We start from the raw sequence: 15,980 nt of genomic DNA on the forward strand, positions 1-15,980 counted from the left end.
TCATGGCCACAAATTGAGGGAACAAGCTATACCTTCAGACCACAAGAGGGGAGGAAGTTATATGTGGTGGCCTCAAAATATGGATTCCTCTCTCTCTGCTCACAAAATGAATAAACAAACAAAGAAATAATATCTTTACATGGCCACTCTAGGGCTCTGTAAATAGGACCCAAAGCCTGGGACATTTTGTCCCCTTTCATCACCTCCAGCATCCTCCTCCTCATCATCATCATTTATTCTCTGCATTGTCATCATGAGTAAAACGACTCCAGTGAGGTGACTTCGACGACAGTTGTTGAAAAGGTCAGGACTGCGGATGGGAGTCCAACTAACTTATGATGCATTTTTGATGCGTTTCAAACGGGAGAAAACCAAAAGGAATGTTTACAGACGCGCATAAACATCCCTGCGAGTGTTCTAAGGGGAGACTAACGTGTACATTAACATTATATTCAAGCAAATGGGTGCAGACTCGAACTCCGTGACCTGCTGCCGCCGCCGCTGCCGCCGCCGCCGCTGCTGCCGGGGGGTGTGGAGGCTCATGTAGGGAGCAGGTGGGTGTGTGGAGGACACCGTCACATGACGCTGCGTCTGGCTACTGTCATGCTGGTATAAATCCTCCTCTGAGTATAAACCCAGTCCTTTTCTTCACGCCACAAAGTCGCTTCGGACTTACTCCCTCAGTCATGGCTGGTATGTAACGTTTTAACGCTTCAAATACCGCGATACTACGCAGACTCAAGTGAGCTGCCTGCATGCTAATAATGTGTGTTTTGGAAAGTTTGAAGAAACACCAGGTCATTTAAAGCTTCGTGGTTCCCTTTAATTACTTTAGTGATGTCATGAAAATAACACCGCGTTATTTTCATTGTGGTCTCAGAATGAGAAGCCGTTCATTTATAGTGTTTATTCGCTGTTTAACGTAGCTATAGCATAACAACATTTAAGCTAGCTCTGTCAGAAATATGATGAGCACGGATGATATAGAAGCTATATATAAACGACGCTGTGACTTGACATTTGACTGTTAACCCCTACAACTTTACGGTCCGCTCTTATAACATGAGTCATGCCGACAGTAGGTGGAAGTACAGTCACTAAGTACATGCTGTACTAACTAGACTGCAAATAGAGGTACTCGTTCTAATACTTTATTTTTGCTCAATATGTGAAAAGAAAATACTCCAGTACACTTATGACATTTTCATTTGCTGCTCTATCTATAATTTTTAAAAAAAAATTGCAAACTACTTTTAAATACATTTTGCTGCAACCTGTGCTTTTATTCAGTGTTTCTGTTTATGCTTGTATGCTTTAACCTTCGTCTTCTTACAGGACAGTCAGCTGTGTACTTTTTTATCTGGTTTTATTGGTACTTTTACTCCCACCGAATCACGGAAGCCCCTTTGTACGATGTTTTTCTGTACAGCAGAAGTTTGAATTACCAAGCAAAATAATTAATTCTCCTGTGCTTACAAATTCAAATGAATAAAAGCAGCAAACGAGGAGTATTTTGGATTGTAGTTGTGGAGACACTGTGCTACTGTGTGTCATGATTCTCCATAACACCACTCCCATCTGTGTAATAATAATCATAGTTGAAATTGTACCCCACCCACAGTGGAAGAGGGCAGCCTGTGTTGTAAAGCCTTTGTGTTTGTGTGTGTGGGGCTGTGTATGATTGCATATTGGAACTACATATGTTACTTGCTGAGATGCATGACTACCACAACTCTGGTGTACCAATGGGAAAGGGGGTGTGTGTCAAAGGGGGGTGTGGCACATGATCTTTTTTTTTCCCTTCTCTGCAATCCTCATGAGCTGAGTTTTCCAAAATGAAAGAACCCGATTACCATTTAGTGCACATCACCTTATTTGGCAATTGATGGTAGAACACTAACAAGGGGTTATAGTGAATATACGCCACAAGGGATTTATACTGGCTCTCATACTGTAGCCACACATCCCTCTCAGCTGCCATGCGGATTTCATCATGGTGGTTTTAATGTCCTCTCACAGGCAAGTCATTGTTCTGATAAACGATGTGGCAGGTAACTAACAGATTTTCCTACCTACCGTTACAGGAGGTGGTGCAGAGGAGGGACTACTCTGCAAAATAAAACTGTTATTAGCTGTTATTTACTGATGTCAGTAGTACCTGTTTTAAATCAAGTTTTTATGATGTTCACTTGTTAAGTACTGAAAAACACATGCAAACATTGTAAATTTGAAATGGTGAAATAGTTCTTTACTTCCCAAACATTTGAAAAAGCCCATAAACCGTATGTACAACATTGTTTCCTCACCATCAACTGATGCTGACCAATAGGTGCACCCATAAATTGGACGTACTGTAAGTGCACCAATCGGTAATATCAGTTCATGTGATAAGTCGAGGTTGGAAGGTGACGGGAGTTGTAGGACTGATCCTGGTACCAATATTAGGGACTAAAACAGTTTTAACAATGATACATCAGCATTCTGTTTGCAATGATCCCTCAAATGTTATCAAAAACTTATGAGAAAGATGTAACTGGGGCAGGATATTCGACAGATTAGAAAACAACTTTATTGTCCAAACGACATCAGTACACTTGAACAACAAGCTTCAGTGGGAATTTAGTACTTGTAATTTTTTAATGTATCTTATATGTATTTTTTTTCTGAGTTATGTCCTTTCAGCTATAGTTTTTATGTCAGAGGACATATACACTGATTGTACAGGACAGTATCTATTCTAGCCAATATCGGCCAAAGCATTTAATCAGTCAGGTTATTGTACTGAGAGTTTGTCTTTCTTTTGAAAAGGTTGTAGTATTCACATCTACGGAGGGTTCAGCCTTAAAATAGTGTCACTTTTTTTGGTAACCGCATGTAGCTTGATGGACAAGGCAACCTGTGCACATCATATATGGTGTGTATGGTTCATTTTTATGCAGATCAAATCAATAATTTCTAAAATTCTCCAGCGTTGTATGAAAACAGATGTTGATTCTGTATTTCTTTCCTCTCCAGACCAGGCTTTTGTGACGTTGGCCACCAATGACAACTATGCTAAGGGAGCCATGGTTCTGGCCACGTCCCTGCGCAACCACAATACTTCCAGGAAGCTGGTAGCACTCATCAGTCCACTTGTGTCAGACCCTTGCCAGTAAGAAGTATTACCTGTAACCTGTAGCACAACATTTCTCGATCACACCTGTTTGCGTGCCTGTCAAGTCTTGTCTCCTGCTTTGATGGTTGATGGATTCACTTCAGAGTGTTGTGAACCCTTAGGTCTGTGCTGAGGAGGCTCTTCGATGAAGTGAGGGTGGTAGACGTGCTGGACAGCGGGGACACAGCACACCTGGCGATGATGAAGAGGCCAGACCTGGGCGTCACCTTCACCAAAATGCACTGCTGGACGCTCACGCATTATTCCAAGTGTGTTTTCATGGATGCAGACACACTGGTGAGAATCAATTAGTTTCCAGATGCTGCACTTGTTGTGTAACAAGAATACTTGTTTGAACTTGTTTGTGTCTGCATCACAGGCGCTCTCAAATATAGATGAGCTGTTTGACAGAGAAGAGTTGTCAGCTGCTCCTGATCCCGGCTGGCCCGACTGCTTCAACTCGGGCGTGTTTGTTTTTCGTCCCTCTCTGGAGACGTACGGAAAACTGCTGCAGTACAGTACAGAACATGGCAGCTTTGACGGTAAGCCAAGAGGAACATGTGGAATGTGACATTTGCAGATTGGCTGTATATTTCTTTTGCCACTGCAAATAAGGTTTTTAGACTCTTGGTTGTATAGAACCAGCAAACTTGGGACATCTGCATATATACATAGTAAATAATAATTAAACAATAAAATTCAGCAGCATACACCTTTCCCTTTTCTTTACCTCCACCAAGCTGTTTTTTTCTTTCTTCTTCTTGCTGATGGGTCACCGTGAGAGTTCTGAGTTGACTGTTACCGTGGCGACACGTCCAGTATTGATATTTCGACACAGAACAGGAAAGTGCCCTAACTGGACCCCACAGAATCAGATCTTTTCCAAATGTCACATGTTTGAGAGTTCTGGCCTGAAGACATCTGCAACTGGAATCTAAGTCATAGTACCACCTAGTGGACACAGGAGGTGATATTTACAAAATCCAAAAATGATAATTTTTCAACATCCATCTGCTCATCACTGCTTGCAGTTCTTAATTAGGTCTTAGAATATGAATGTGTCAGGGGACTCGAGGTCATTGTAGCAGTGGTACTCAGAGTGCTTTGTAACTGCTAAGACTTCGATCTAGAATCGCGAGCGTTTTTGGTGCACCACATGGTTGAGTTTTCTTGTCAGTGACTTTTTTCAGTTGTACTCAAACATTCTGACCTGTTTTGAGTAACACTGAGTTCCTGGTAATATGACGCTAAACCCTGCTTGTTGATCTTTTTCTCTAAGTAAGCCCTTTATCGAGCAGGACAAGGCCCTCCTGTATGAGTGTCTAGCCCTGGCCCACTGGGGCTCACTTAGGTGGAGTGAAGGTTAGATTTGAGAGGTTGTATTTCTTCGCAGAGCACTGGTTGACATTCAATAGCTCCTTCCCTGTGAGATGTGCTTCAAGTGAACTGCGGTCATCATTTTGGCTCCATATCAGGTTTACTGAACACTTCCTCCTCTCGACCAGTGAGCTTTTCATCCAGTGATTTGATTGGCTGAGGGGATATTCGGTCAAGACCTATGCGGTGCTGTGGAAGGATGCACCACCTTTACTTCCCAGAAGAAGTTACAACTGTCCCTTCACCAGTTCATAAAAACAGCGTTTTACGATGAAAGAGCATTCATTCACGGTACTCTGCTTGGACCTGCTAAAGTATTACATCACCAGAGTTGAGCTCACTTAACCTCTGAAAAAAACCTTGCTGTACAATGTACTGCACTGACCAGCTTTCTCCTGAATAGCAAAGGTAAAAACACAACCAAGGACTTGATAAGTACAGTACAGTTTTTAATATTTTTATAAATCATGCATATATTAACCCTGCATGGATCTGATAGAACTTGTATGACTTGGCTCTTTACAACTGTACTCATCTACTGCCACATTGCTGACACTTTGCTACCTCTGTTCAACTAATATTACATACCTGAAATTCCTCGCCACTATACAACAGCTGCTGCTAGTCAACGCGTAGCAAACACTTCCTGTGGAACCTTAAGCTACTGTTTTGAGGTGAATTGATTTCCTGTTTGTTCTTCAAGAGATAACCCAGCTAACTGGAAAATAGCCGGGTCCAGCTTCAGGGTTAACAAATGTTAACTGTTGCATACCGGTTGATACTGATCACACATCCCTGATACTGGTATTGAAGCAACTCTACTTCTTGCTACTGTCTGTATTTGCAAATCTGTTTCAAAGGGACCTCCTTTGGCTTTTTGGCAAAAACTTACCTCAGGCTCAAGGTCCAGTTACTTTTTTCGACACTTTTCTTCTGCCTTGCATGGCTGTCAGTGTTCATCAAGACTAAATGTAAACCAAATACAGATTAAGACACAACCTAAGCGCCAGACTTGGTTTGTTCATGGATCAGGTTTGTGCGATTCTGTCTAAAGGCATCTGAACTCAGGTTACACTGAATTTTAACTCCACTAAGAACAACGTCAAGGTAGAAAAATTTCAAGGTCCTCCTTCTGAAATAAAAGCTTGCATATCCGTTTTAACATGATCCTGTAACATCCAGAGAATGGTAGCAAACAAAGGGATCTGTCATAGTATGAACAAATCATGCAGCTCGCACCCCGGCTTGTTAATGTTAGCTTCAGTGAACCCTTTTCAACATTAAATGCCAAGCTGCCCTGCAATCCCATCAGAGAGTTCATTGGAAAAAACAATTTGTTTGCTTAGTAGCGGCTGATGCTTTCATGTGCTAAACGCGTTCTGGCTGTCGCTAGTTTTGGTTTACACGTCTGTCATCACAACCACAGCCAAACAGAACAAAGTATTGTAATGAACCTCAATGGAAGCTCAAGCATCTGGTCGATTAAATCATACTTGAAAATCTAATATTGTAATGCGTAGCCAGAGTCTGTATCGCCGATGGCTGTTGTACGAGCTACAGCTGTCTTATTTATAGCCACCAAGAGTCTTTTCATGTGCATTGGGGCATGAGTTGAAGTCGCTTTGACCTTTTAGCATTTCTGCTCTGCTCAAGTATGAGGGATACATGATGTACACATGCAACTCGTGGATGATATTAAAAAGGAGGGAAGACAACAAGAAAAACAAGTCTCTGTGGTTGAACCCAGACAGCTCTATCTCTGCCATTGTGGGTCCAGCGCTGCCTGGTGCCAAGGCAAACTGGCAGAGTGCAATGCACATTCTTTCTGTGTTTTGCAGTGCCCATCAAAATGAAGATACCCACCCAGTATTAAGTTAAAATCCCCCGTGGAGGCTGTGGGTTCAGACAAACAGCAGCTAGTTGTGTTGTTTCAAAGCAGTCACACAGTATACAGTTCAGATTTACTGTCTAGGAAACAACGCCTAGTCTAAAATCAGACTTACTCCAGGGCATGTAAGTGATACAATTCAACATGAATAGTCAATGAACTTGTGTTTTAGCCTCAGAACTACATGTTCCAATGGTTCTGGAATAAACTGGTTAGTTAAAGAGGAGATGATGAGCTCAATCGTAGCTGCCGACCTAGTTAGCATTGCAAAATATCCCTGCACCCCAAACTGTCTCCTACTTTCTGTGTTTATGTAATCCACCAACATGAGCTGCCCTGATTCTAAACTGGCCAAATTGAGCAAGAACAAGTGGTTGTCCAGCCAACCATCTAGACAGGCCCCTGGGTCCTCAGGCAAATCATGTGCCAACTTTTAAAAAAATGAGCATTAACACAGAGGGTAACATGAATTCAAGCCACCAGTGTGAGTGCAGAAAATGTATGGATGAAAATAATTGAAATGTCAGTCAAACTATTTAATTAAAAAAAAATTTGCCCTTTTCCAGCTATAGAGGTGAAGAAAGGCTTGAATCTCTCCTACATGTTTCCAACATCAGGTTGTTCTTTTATGGAGATCTTTTAATGTCAAGACATTACTAAAATTGACAATATAGCAAGGCAGCAGTACAGGAGCAAAAGATACTGCCACCTCAAGCTCCAGATACAGAAGCTGTACTGCGTCCATTAACATTTCAACTGCATCCTCCAGTCTTACACAACAGTGTGAGGACACTACTTATATACTGGGAGACACACCTGTAGCTGCTCACCAAAGCTAAACACACCTGGACCTAATCTGTGAGGACTAAAGACAATTAAGCGCTGTTCACTACTGATTCAGTACTGAACTAAAGCTGTAAGCAGCGTTGAACGGGGCTTCATACCCTTGCGGGCGTCGGGGTGCAGCACAGACAAAGGGCTTCGGTCACAGGCATGTAGATGTTTTCAGACCTGGGCTGACAGCTCTCATTTCACCCACCCCCCTCCTTCCTTTGCCCTGTCAGTTTGATGAGGACTTTAGAGTACTCTTCTTGTAAAATATCCTCATGAATCCCATGACTTTGTCCAAATCTTACATTAGAATTCGCATTTAGTCGGAAGATTTGTCCTGAATCCGGTGATACAGGTCGGAAGGTGGTCAGACTTATAGTTTTGATGTCAGAAGCCTCAGTTTGACACGAAGTATATGTCCAGAGATTGCCTCCCCATTGGTTTACATTGTAAGGTGCAATGTGGCACAGCAACTTTCGGGGCATACAGAATCCAAACTGTTTGAGTTATTACAAAGTTTTTAACAACCTTTGTTCAGCACAGTGTCATAAGTCATGTTAATGTACATATCGTGGACTTCCTGTTGGATTTAGCTCAGGGGTGTTGGTCTATGATTTGTAGGTCTTGATAAGACGAAAATTGAGTTTTGGTTCAATGTCTCCATGACATTTCTACGAGCCGTGGTGCCCCTTTTTAGATACTTAGTTGGAGCACATTTTGGCAATTTGGGGGTTCATTTTTACATCTTATCAAATTTTTCACCAGACCTGATGTGTGTGACAAATTTGGTGAGTTTTTGAGCATTTTTAGGTTGAGGTCAAATTGAGGTCTAAAGTGACGGAATAATAAAGGAAGAAAGAAATGCAATAGACACAATAAGGTCTTTGCCCCTTTGGGTCTAAAAATGATGCTCTGCATATATATTTATATATCCCAAATCAACAGCTGTTGCTTGTCATGCAAGCCTTTGTTTTATAGACAAATAAAGAACATTAACAAGGAAACACTACCAACTACATATCTGACTGCACACTATAATAAAGGAAAAAAAACAACTCTTAGTAGTGTAGGTCACACCCTCACTGGCAGGTATTTTGTGCTATAAGATTTACAGTGTAGTACTGGTGCATTTTTTATTCACTATCAAGTAAATGTCATCCTACATGTCGTGTTAATTGTTATGAATTAAGCTGAAAAGCATATGAAATTACTCTTAAAATTTAAGGATGGATCATAAAAACACAAATCTGATGTCGTTCTACTCAGACTGGATGATTGTAACGTCTCCCTGAGGTCTCAAAGCCTTCAGGACGTTCATGAGTTCATCCGAAAAAGTATTTGATATGAAATTAAGTCTGGACTTTCCACTTGTACTTCCGTGAGATTAAAGCTGCACTAATCAGTATTTCTATATTTATCATTGATCAAATGACTGTACGTAATGGAAAAGGGTTTGGTGGTAATCATCACTCGGCTCAACAGTTCTTCTTCAGTCTGCTGAGTCTCTTAGGGTCTTACTGCCAATGGTTTTAGGTTTTGCGGCGGGCCACTTGTGTTTGGATTCATCATCAGTCACCAGTGTTGTTCCAAGGCGGCTGTTTTCAACAAAGAGGCTCTGATAGAACAACCGTAAACTACAAGCCCAGCAGCAAACAGCAGACAAAGTTAATGACTAGTGTGTGAACACTGAGCCAGATATTTACCTCAGGAGTTGGAGGAATCATAGCTAACTGGAGAGTGAATTTTGGACTTGCGCTCAAGAGTTGGCTCCCAGACTCAGATCCAAATGAATGCTGCTGGTGCTCCAGTTCTACTCATAAATGGGCGATTGTTTGCTAATACGTTGCCATACCAACTTTTTAGGGTGACACTGTTGTGTTTACAGCTCCTCCTGGAAGGCCAAATCTCAAATAATAGTCTTTTCATTTCTTAGTTTGGGACAGAGTGCAAGTGGTTCTTGTAAAGGTTCACTCTGGCAGTTGATAACACAGCTCACATTTGCATGCTGACATGGAAATAAATGAAGAAATAAATGGAGGCTTGTTGATTTAATAACAATAATTTGGATAAATGCAACTTGTCATTCACAAGATCGCCATGACTTAAAACCTTGTGCTCAGAACTGGACCCTGACTCAAACTCATGCTGTACCCCAAACTGGTGATTTAGACCGTGAAGCCATTGGACTCCCAGATCCGCCCCTAAATGCTTTGCTCATAGATACTGAGGAAGGTCTCTCAGGTTTTTGTCCTTTAATGTTAGAGGGAACCATTAGAGAGTTAAAAAAAACAAAACACGCATTGCAGAACCAGTCCAAGGTCCTTAGGGTGGCCCTTCATGGAGTACTAGTAAACACTGTCCTACTACCAAGGCCTGCTAAGAACATTTTTGGTTTTGTAGCTGTTTGTCACGTTTTTAGAAAAACGTATTCATATTTTTAGAGGCAGATGATCCATCTGTTCAGCTGGGTAACTGCTGTCTGTGTTTCTTGTTTGTTTCACCGCGGAGAACAGTTTGGGTTGAGCACCATTCTGGGTAAGACATGTCCTTGAGAAAATGCAAGGGTCGTGGGTTTGTAAGAGGACAATCTTGCAAGATGAAGCATTCCACTTATTCTCTTAAGTAAAATGTCCCAGGTCATCAGTAGGGTCATTTCTCCTACAGATTTTTTTCTCAGTCTCAGTCAAATGTATTCAAGCAACCACTGCTTTCGCCCCCTACTGGCCACGAGAAAGAATGCTGATTTAAAGAACCTCTGACACCTCTACATTTTTTAATCAATGGCCGGTGCAGCCTAGCGGTGTGGTTCTGTTATTTATTTTTAAACTAATTTCATTGATAATATTTACTACTAATAATATAATATTTCATTGGTGTGGGTGTGAAATCAAGAACTCAAAGGCTTAACTTTACTGAACGATGGCAGTATAAAACAGTTGAGACACAACTGATAAATCAAACCATGCATCTTGAGCTGTTAATGAGCTACAGAAGCTGCGGCCTTGAGGAACGCTTAGCGTGTTACCATGCATCAGAGTCGACTATCAATCTTTGTCAAATATCGCTGGACATTCTCAGCACTGTGGCAGATTAGCCACAAGTCCCCAGCCTTTATATATACAGTATATATAGCTCGGTCTTTGCTGATCTTTGATATTTTGCCATCAGCAGAGAGTAGTATGTCAACAGTCATGCACAAGTGACAGACGTGTTCAGGACATAATGTCTCTTCAGGCTTCCGTGTGGCTACTGTAAATCACACTGCATACGTACATGTATGACATGGTAGGGTGTGCTTCAGTGAGGCAAGCCTATCGAGTGTGTGTGTGTGTGTGTGTGTGTGTGTGTGTGTGTGTGACAGACGTTCGAAGGAAATCTGGCCTTGTGCTCAGAATGTGCAGGATAATTTCAATCCCACGAAGTGCTGACTAATATAGACGCATGCATGTGGAGAGAGGTGGTGGCAGGTGTACAACGGTTTAACTGTACTCTCACCTGGCGTTTCCTTGTTGGCTTCAGTCACGCATTTAGCCGGATAAAAACATTCTGCTCATTTTATGAGCTAAAGTGGCTCTAGCATCATTAATGCATGCAGAAATAAAAAAGAATTTTCAATTCCTATTAAGCAAACCTTTAAAACCCAATGTCTTGAGATTTGGAAGGAAATAAAATGGGGCACAGCGAAAGCTAAACTCAGCTCAGAGGGATGGAAATGCCAGAGAACGATCATGCAAAGATGACTCTGTTGAAATTGTAAAACCTCTTCAGAAGCTTTTTTTTTTTTGTCTGAAACTTCAGATTTGTCAAATTTCTGGGACCTTTTCCAGAGGCCATAATGATCATGCATCACCCTGTTTTCTTCTCTGTTGCAGGAGGAGACCAAGGTGTTCTGAACGGCTTCTTCAGTGACTGGTCAACAGCAGACATATCAAAACACCTCCCCTTCATCTACAACCTCAGTAGCATAGCCATCTACACTTACCTTCCAGCTTTCAAACAGTAAGTTGTAACCCTAAGTCCTGTTCGTACTGGACTGGTATCATTTTGAACCCACCCCCACCCCCACCACCGCCGCCACGTCTGTGGTTGTCTGACCCATGATTACAGGGTACCTCAGTATTTTACTCAAATTTACTGACATTGTAACATCCGCATTTTAAACTGCAGTAGCCTTCATTTCTCAAACAAAACGGGTGATGAAGAAATGAACCTAGAATGGCCACAAGTAGATCCACTTTGACTGACAGCAGGGGACACGAGTACCTGGATGGTGAACTCATAATGGTTGAAAGTTTGAGTGTGAAACGCTTCAGTAAGTGCCATTATTTTCAGATGAACCCTAACCCTAGCCCTAACCCTTCAGTGAAATGTTTTCTGGGTTGATTTAGCAGTGGCACAACATCATGATGGTCATTCACGGTTAAAAGACATGCGCTACACACAAGTAGTGTACATTATACTGACTGCTACCGGGAAATATTCTCACATTAGTACTGAAAGTGAGAATTAGCATGATTCGAAAAAAACAAAACAAAACAGCACTTACACCTAATTTCAGTCTGGTATGTACCTGGGGTAGGTTAGAAACATTGAACTACTATTTTCTAAATCATTCTAAACTTTCATAGGACAGTTTGTACCAGTGTCTGTCCATGAGAGTGAAATCTGTGACATGCAAAGTGTAAGCAGATGTAAAAGCACATGATTGTGTAGCCAACGGTGACATGACATCAGGTTTCCAGCAAGATGAGCAGAAAGATTCCAGTGGCTCTGCCTTGGCGTTCCCCAGCCTCAGCTCAGGGTAGGGTTTCCACCCCGAGCTTCCAACAGCTGATACCAAACCCTGGAATAGAAGTTTATTTAAAGATCTTTTATGTTGGCCCCCTAGTCTGGTCATTGTGCACCCACTCTTAAACCCCCCTGTGCCCCCTTCTATCCCCTAAACCTCTACTCATAGAAACAAACCTCATCAACAGGCTCTTAGGTTTTGTGTTTCCTGGCAACCAAAATAGAATGACGTGGACGATAATGATGTGTTTACTCCTTGGTAGTTGTCAGCAGTAGTGGTGGCTCTGGCAGTACACACAAGGACAGATGCAGGTTTGTTTGTGTGTACTTGCGGTCTGCCAAAACACACAATCTAAATTAATACGGTCAGCGTTGTTGCTAATAGAAAATGAGTGGAGAACAATACACAAAAATAGAAGGCAGCCTTGAAAAATCAGTTTAAAGTTTGCTGTTAAAAAGAAAAATTCCTTCAATGAATGGATTTTGACAATGACAGAATAATGTAATATCCAAAAAGTGTTTATGAATGTTTTGTTTTTTTTGTTAAAGGAACTCACCAAATTATTGGGAAATAGACTTTATGTCCATCCTCAAAGCCAGACAACATGTTACCCTTCCCCCCTCTGTGTGGGAATGAGGTAGCTTGACCAGCAAACTGTTAGTTAGCTTAGCTCAGTGAATGCTAACATTTGGGAAGTGATACCCAGGATTAGCAAGTACACATACAAAAAAAAAGACAATGTAAAATTATGAGACATTGTTATTTTTGAATTAAACACTTAATCAGAAGGCTGATTGATACTCTAAATTGACCGTAGGTGTGACTGTGAGTGTGAATGGTTGTTCGTCTCTGTGTGTTGGTCCTGTGATGGACTGGTGACCTGTCCAGGGTGAACCCCGCCTCTCGCCTGTAGATGCTGGGATAGCCTCCAGCCCCCCCGCGACCCTTAATCGAAAGGAATAAGGGGAAGAGGATGAATGAGACGACACTTTGTCAGAACTACTCTCCTGACAGGGCGCCGTTGCACCTTCGTCCAACTAAACAAAATTGTTTTTTGACGACTACAAGAGCAACTGCTTCGACTAATAATGTCTGACCTTGTAAGAGAGGAGGAGTACAAACCAAGATCCTGAACCTGATCTATTCGAACCAGAATACACAGAGAATCAACAGGTGTTTGCAGATGAACAGGCAAAATGGGGGTATGCTAACCTGCCCCTCCACTACCCTTCATTTTGCTAAGCTAGCTAGCATTCAGCTTGTCTCTGTTGGTCTCGGTTCTGTAATGCACCCACAGAAGAGGAAAGGGAATCTATCTTCATGTCCGGCTCCAGAGAGGAAGATACATATGCGCATTTCCTACAATGTTGGCGTTTGCGGACCAAAATGTTCGCAGGAACCTTCATCTTTCAGCCAATTTTGTAACACTTACACACAAATGACAGGACACTGATCCAGCATTTGTCATGAAGCTGTGAAGTTGTTCGCCTCCATCTCACATACATTATCTGACATATTTCAGGTATGGCGGCAATGCCAAGGTGGTTCATTTCCTCGGGAGCACCAAGCCATGGAGTTACACATTTGATCCAAAATCCAGAAAGATCGCAGGGAGCATGCAGGAGGCTTCCACACATCCCACCTTCCTGCTGGACTGGTGGACCCTGTACTCCAGCAGCGTGGTGCCAATGCTCCAGGAGCAATATGGAGACCAGCCCTTCCACTCCGGATGTGTCGAGGTGAATCAAGGTTACAAACTTAGAATGTCCAGGCGCAACTTGGTGATGTTAATCTTTACATATTCACTCAGGAAAGTATGTTTGGAAACAGGTTGTTTCTCACATTTATAATTGTGATCTTTTTTTCCTGATTCTGGATGATGTTCCTTTTGCTAACTGTCCTCCTATTCATCTGATAAAGTTCCAGTACAGTGACACGGTTACTAGTAAAAGTGGACAGGTATGGAATGAAGAATCTGGGATTTTTTTTTTTTTTCTTGCTGTAGATACTGATAACACTTTGTCAGCGCCTTGTGTAACGCTACTGCTACTCATAGACCTCAATTCACACCAGAGCTTTGGCGTGTGTTTGCCTGCGGTTATGAATGTAGAAAGGCTACATTAAGCTGGATTTTTTTTTAAAAAAGCCAATTTTAGCACAAAACAAACTTACGCAGCCTCGTTTTCATCCGTCCTCCTGCTTTGTCTCACTGGGATTTTCTTTTTTCTCTTCAGGAGGGGAGCTTCTTATCGTACGCACAGTCGCTCTTACCCCAGATGTCCTCGGAGGAGCGGAAGCAGAAATGGGAGCAAGGTCAGGCGGACTACATGGGAAGGGACTCCTTCGACAATATCAAACGGAAGCTTGATAGTTTTCTGAAATAAAATAGAGAAATGAATTGGAAAAAAAAAGAGAGAGCGCTTTGGAGTTTAAATAAACTGTCACCAGATGTTTCAAGAATATTTTCTCAACTAGAGACAAGTTGAGTCCCTCCACCAGCATGACCCCCCCCCCACCCCCACCCCAAGACACTCCAAAGACGGCAGCGTTAAAATAAAAATGTTAATTACGAATGACCTCAAGTGTCTATGCAAGTCTGCCATTATTTGGTTCAGCCGGCCTTATAAATCGGTTTCTGCTATTATTATCATACAGTGTTGTTACACCGTGAGGAAATCTTTTTGTCTTTGCAGTAAACATTTGTGTTAAAATTGTCTTTGTTCAAATAAGAGATGAAATCAAGAAATGAATGGAGCTTTTATATCTGTGTGACTTACCTGTGCCGTCTCCATTTTTGTCTTTTTCTTTTTTTTATACCATGCAGTCATCTAGCGGTCTTCTGAGCATTTGTTGTTTTTTTTTTTTTTTTTTCCTCAGAAGTTGATTTCTCACAGCTTCTGTTTAACATACTTAACCGTAGATGTTTACAGCACTTCTGAAGGTGGCCTAATGTGGTCATGTAACCATATAAGTAGATCCTGATGTGCCTTACGTGTCTCGCTCTCTCCATCCTACGTCATCATCCTCTCCCTTGACTCGCACCTCCTTTGTAGGTTTGTAGCTTTTTTTTTCGCTGGTATTCTAGTTGACCAGGATGTTTGCTGTAACGCAAAATGTTTCATCTGGAAACATTAAAGTAAAAATTAAAGTATTTTGTGGTGTTTTTTTTTCCTCCCCTCAACAGTTCTTCAAATTACAGGTCCATGACTTGAATTGACTAGAAGTGAAATTGCTATTTATGTCCAGTGAGGAAGCTGATCATACCAGACCCGTGGTCTAATTTAGTTCTGAAAGATATTGAATAACTTCCTTCAGAGTCCAGACAGAAAAAACCTCCAGGAAGCTGCATTGAACTTAGATGTAAGTTTTGAGGTAGGTCCCACTATTTGCTACTGACTCCCTAACTCACTTGATCCTGAAGTTGGGGGGGGGGGACTTGACATTAAATATCAATGAAATAATTTTTAAATTTAAATTTAAATTTGATTTCGATGATACTAAAAGCAAAATATAAATATTTGATTTAAAAAGTCCAATAAACTGGGTGGTGGTGGTGGTGGGGGGATCAGTAAAATCATGAATTTAATATCTGTAACATTTTTCCAGGCAAGTAATATCTGATCAAGATGTGGGGTCACAATGGCTCGCACGTTAGGGCCCCCAGGAAAAAGCAATTATATAACAAATATATATATATATTTATATATATATTTATTTATATATATATTTTTTTATATATATATCAATCACTCTCTATGGATTTAAGTGGAAGAAGCCGCTGCTCTCAAGGTCGAAGAGTGAGTGCTGCAAGAAAAGGGACCAATATCTTCCCTGTCTTCTACTTCCGGGTTCGACCAAAGCGGACCTGAAGTGACGCTGAAGTCTCTGAGAACGAGAGAAGCCGCGCAGTAGAAAAGGCAAAACAAACAAGAAGTCATGAC

General features: G+C 41.6%; 1 protein-coding gene across 1 annotated transcript; it reads left to right on the top strand.

Annotated features, from left to right (window-relative positions):
• Positions 1 to 535: 535 nt before the first annotated feature.
• gyg1b (glycogenin 1b) lies at positions 536 to 14,926 on the top strand. Its single transcript, XM_086190809.1, has 7 exons — positions 536 to 693; positions 3,016 to 3,151; positions 3,277 to 3,451; positions 3,534 to 3,696; positions 11,123 to 11,249; positions 13,562 to 13,778; positions 14,274 to 14,926. Exons 1-7 carry the CDS (start codon positions 687 to 689, stop codon positions 14,421 to 14,423), a joined length of 975 nt encoding a protein of 324 aa, XP_086046935.1. The 5' UTR covers positions 536 to 686; the 3' UTR covers positions 14,424 to 14,926.
• The last annotated feature ends 1,054 nt before the right edge of the window (positions 14,927 to 15,980 follow it).

The sequence above is a fragment of the Aulostomus chinensis genome, chromosome 21, assembly GCF_037954235.1.
Source record: "Aulostomus chinensis isolate RoL2024-O1b breed Wild chromosome 21, RoL_Achi_v1.0, whole genome shotgun sequence".
NCBI lineage: Eukaryota > Metazoa > Chordata > Actinopteri > Syngnathiformes > Aulostomidae > Aulostomus > Aulostomus chinensis.

Excerpts from the sequence above, each read along its gene's own strand:
- gyg1b (XM_086190809.1), top strand. Across the intron at positions 3,152-3,276 it reads CTTGTGTCAGACCCTTGCCA|GTCTGTGCTGAGGAGGCTCT; the intron begins GTAAGAAGTATT and ends GTGAACCCTTAG. Across the intron at positions 13,779-14,273 it reads TCCACTCCGGATGTGTCGAG|GAGGGGAGCTTCTTATCGTA; the intron begins GTGAATCAAGGT and ends TTTTCTCTTCAG.